Below are 4,153 nucleotides of genomic sequence, written 5' to 3' on the forward strand. Positions count from 1 at the left end.
CATAAAATAAATTATTTAAACTAAAAAATTTTTAAAAAACAAAATTTCAAATAATAAATTTAATCATAAATTTTAATTTATTCTGTTTTTGGTTTTTCAGCAACTGGTGCAGCAGCTTGTTGTGGTTCAGGTCCAGAATTACCTTTGAAGAAGAATGTTAAGATTAAAACACCAATCATAATAAACATTCCATACTTTTGGAAGAAAGTCTTTGGTGGAATAATAACAGTTCTCTTACCAACAATTAATCTTTTTCCTGATTGTCCATAAGTACTAACAATGAATTTAGGGAATTTTGGATGTGGAATAATAACTTCATATGTATCATTTTCAAATTCAACTGTTGATTGATACATTCCTAATGCTGATGTTTCCTCAAAATCTGCACTGAAAAGAACATTCTCATTAATAAAAACTGTCATTGAACTTCCTTCTGTTTCAATTCTTCCAATTGGATCTTCTTGTACTCCATCTATAATAGGAGAAATAGATATAACTCCATCAATAGTAGTTATATTATATGTAAGAATATCACTTGGATTTTCATAATCTCCCATGTAATATTCAAATGTCCATTCACCAAGAACAAACTCTTCACTTTTCATTTCTGCTTTTGGTTTAATAGCAAAACAATAAAGAGCAAATAATAGGAAGAAGAAAGTTCTCATTTAATTTTTTAAGTTCTTTCTTCTTTGTTTTTTTTTTTTTAACAAATTATTTTTTTCTACGTATTTGATTAATTTTAGTTTAACTTATTTTTAATATTTTGTATTGACGATGATGAATTTTATATGTTTTTTATGAATTTAGTTAATTTATGTTATATGTAACATAAATTAAATTCATTCATAAAAGCATTCACTAACTGAATTAACATTAAGTAAGTTTTGAATTTGAGTTATGACAACTTTTGATACTCAAAATATAAGTGAAGAATTACTAACAGAATTAAACCAGGTAATGTTAGCACATAAAAATAAAAAAATATGAAGAATTATATTACTTAGAAAGAAGTATTAAAGAAATTCAAGAATTTAATGAAAAAACAAGGCAGATTATTGAAACTTACCAATTAAAACAAAAAGAAAATGAAGAATTAAAAAAATTAAAAAAAGAAGTAAATAATTGAATGTTTACATTTGACCACATTCAGAAATAACACACTGAATTTTAGGTTGATACTTTTCATCTACAGCAACATTTTCTATCATTCTAACAATTTTCATTCCTTCTATAACTTGTCCAAAGATAACATATTTATTATTAAATTCTTTTATTGAAGAACATGTTATCATAAATTGACATCCATTAGTATTTGGTCCTGAATTAACCATTGCTAATAATCCTGGTGCAGAATGTTTTAAATCAAAATTTTCATCATCAAAATATTCTCCATAAATTGAAATACTACCAGTTCCATTTCCCTATTATTTATATTTATTATTAATGCTACTTTAATTATTATTAAATATAAAAAACAAACATTGACTATATCCCCTCCTTGAATAACAGTATTTTTTATTACTCTATAAAAGCAACTCCCTTTATACCCAGTAGGTTTTCCATTATATATAAATTGACCAGTACACATCTGTCTAAAATTTTCTACTGTTTTAGGACATATCTCTCGAAATAATTCAAATTTTATCCTACCAATTAGTCTATCTCCAACAGAAATATCAAAAAAAACTATTGGGTTAATTGGGTCTTGAAAGGGATCAGATGTTTGCTGCATAATTAATTGATAAAGAGTTTTTTTGTTATTAATAATATTTTTGTTTTTCTGAAAAGTCAGTCATATTTTTAGAATGACTTTAATTTTTGATTAAAAAAGTAGTAATATAGGACATTTATTAGAATATTAAGAAAGTACCTATTCGATGAGGTTTGAAAAAAAGATATAAAAGAACTTTGAAATAAAAATTAATCAAAATGGATTTAAAAGAAGCTTTTGAAAATAAATTAGAAATTATAAATACCCCTTCTAAGTCTGATCCTAGAAAGTTTAATGTTACTGTTAATTGGACTGAACCAACTCAACTTAATAATTCTTATATTATTATTGGTCTTTATGCACATAAACGAAAGGATGATAAAAATTATATTACTTATGAATACGTAAAAGAAAGTCAATCTACTTACTCATTTAATGCTGATGTTCCAGCTGGATATTATGATATACGTATTTGTACATATTCTGGAATGACTAGATTTGCTGTTTATACTCGTGTTTGTGAACTTTCAAAATATTTTGTTGGAAAATATTTTGCTGGAAAACCTGTTGATAATGATTTTACAGTTAAAGTAGAAAGAAAACAACAAGACCCAGAAATTTTAGTATCAATCAATTTACCAGCAGAAGATGGAGATTTTATTGGTATGTTTGAAGCTTCATGTCTTAGTATGAAAGATAATTATATGATTGGATTGCAGCACACTGTTTTTGGTGAAGGTAATCTTCAACGTTATTTTGATATTAATTTGAAAGAGTTAGGTGATACCACAGGAAAAGAATATCAAATAAGGTATTTTAGAAAAGACTGTGAATATAAAAATAAGCTTGATATTTCTAGAGTTCCATTTGCTTTTTCTGAACCATTTAAACTTTAATTTTTTTTTTCTTCATCCCTTTTTTGGTTTTCAACTTTAAAACATTTAAAGTAATTGTTTAAAATTGTTTATGTTTTATTTCTTCAACAATTTTAGAAGAGAACAAAGTTTTCTCTGATGCTCAAAATGTTTGTGTTCACAGTAACTAAAAGAAATACTTTATTTCTCTTAAAAATGTACAATCTTATATAATTCTTGTGAAATGAAGAAAAATGATATTTTTTTATATCTTAATAACAAAGATATAAATTTTGAAAAGAAATGTAAGGACAATTTGACAAATAACAAATATTGTTATATGATTGTATTTGTTCAAAAATAATGTTATGGATGTGTAAAAAAAAAGCAAAAGGAGGTTTGATTTGTAGAAAAACATATAAAAATATGTTAAGATTCTTAATGTTTAACTACGAATATTTTTTTATTACAAAAAGAAAAATTAATAAAAAGAACTATAAAAATAAACAAGCGAATGTCAGTGACTGATAAAATTCATGAAGAAAAGAAACCAAAAAAAAAATGGGACCTTGTTAATGAGGACTTTCTTAAATTATTAAAAGAAAAAGGTCAGAATATTTCTATTGCAATTTCTGATCCAACACAAGCACTAATAGTTGTTCCTCAAAAAGTTGCTATTGCAACTATAGGAAGTAATGATTTAGAAGACCTTTTAGCACAACAAAAAAAGGGAACTTTTGAATATTCTAAGAATATTTGTATCAATCACTTAGATCAAACATTAAGAACTTGTTTACTCAAAACATCAACTCATAAACATCTTCAAAAAGAATATAATATACTTGTTTGTGTTAAAGGAAATTATCAACCACAATTTGAAGAAAAGGAATTTGATCCAGATGACTCTTCAACGTATATTAATAAATGTGGTCAAATTCCATTATATTTATTAGTCAGAGGAGATACTGAAAAAGAACTAAATCGTGGAGTAAATGCAATCAACGAAATTCTTAATGGAACATTAACAATAGAAATTTATCCACCAACATTTAAAAATGAAGAAGATAAAACGTTATTCTATAAAAAAATTATTGGAAAAGATCATCAGAACATTCAATATATTGAAAAAAAAACTGGAGTGCAACTCCTGGTTAAAGGTAGTGGTTCTGAGGAAGTTTATAATGATTCTATTAAGCCATTACATTTTGTTATTGTTTCTAAGGTCCCCATTGCACTTTTAAAAGCAAAGAGTCTTTGTGATAACTTAATATCACATATAAAAGATAAATGGTATGAAGGAAAGAGGTAAAGTTGTTTTTTTTTCAATTTAACTATTAGTTATCTATTATAATTTAATTTACTATAATAATTAATATTATTACTTATTAAATAAATAATAATAAAAATATAGTTAATTTATAATAAAATAGTTGTAGGGTTATAAAGAAAAAAGAACTTTTAAAAACAAAGGAATCAATGGTTTGTTTATTACCTCTTTATTTCAAATTTGTTTCAATGAAATAATTGTTTCAATTACTTAATTCTATAGGCAACAAGATTCAGACAAACTCGTAGAAGAAGAGGA

General features: G+C 24.8%; 4 protein-coding genes across 4 annotated transcripts; 2 read left to right on the top strand and 2 right to left on the bottom strand.

Annotated features, from left to right (window-relative positions):
• Positions 1-77: 77 nt before the first annotated feature.
• On the bottom strand, positions 78-668 carry ENU1_091820 (hypothetical protein; the record flags this gene model as incomplete). Its single annotated transcript, XM_008859052.1, has 1 exon — positions 78-668. The coding sequence occupies one exon, from the start codon at positions 666-668 to the stop codon at positions 78-80; it is 591 nt and encodes a 196-aa protein (XP_008857274.1).
• Positions 669-1,133: 465 nt separating this feature from the next.
• On the bottom strand, positions 1,134-1,735 carry ENU1_091830 (peptidyl-prolyl cis-trans isomerase, putative; the record flags this gene model as incomplete). Its single annotated transcript, XM_008859053.1, has 2 exons — positions 1,134-1,424; positions 1,484-1,735. 2 exons carry the CDS (start codon positions 1,733-1,735, stop codon positions 1,134-1,136), a joined length of 543 nt encoding a protein of 180 aa, XP_008857275.1.
• A 197-nt stretch (positions 1,736-1,932) lies between these two features.
• ENU1_091840 (hypothetical protein) lies at positions 1,933-2,610 on the top strand (the record flags this gene model as incomplete). The annotated part of the gene is made up of 1 exon (XM_008859054.1): positions 1,933-2,610. The coding sequence occupies one exon, from the start codon at positions 1,933-1,935 to the stop codon at positions 2,608-2,610; it is 678 nt and encodes a 225-aa protein (XP_008857276.1).
• A 472-nt stretch (positions 2,611-3,082) lies between these two features.
• Positions 3,083-3,877, top strand: ENU1_091850 (hypothetical protein; the record flags this gene model as incomplete). The annotated part of the gene is made up of 1 exon (XM_008859055.1): positions 3,083-3,877. The coding sequence occupies one exon, from the start codon at positions 3,083-3,085 to the stop codon at positions 3,875-3,877; it is 795 nt and encodes a 264-aa protein (XP_008857277.1).
• Positions 3,878-4,153: the final 276 nt, after the last annotated feature.

Source organism: Entamoeba nuttalli (genome assembly GCF_000257125.1).
Source record: "Entamoeba nuttalli P19 unplaced genomic scaffold asmbl_4062, whole genome shotgun sequence".
NCBI classification, from domain to species: domain Eukaryota; phylum Evosea; order Mastigamoebida; family Endamoebidae; genus Entamoeba; species Entamoeba nuttalli.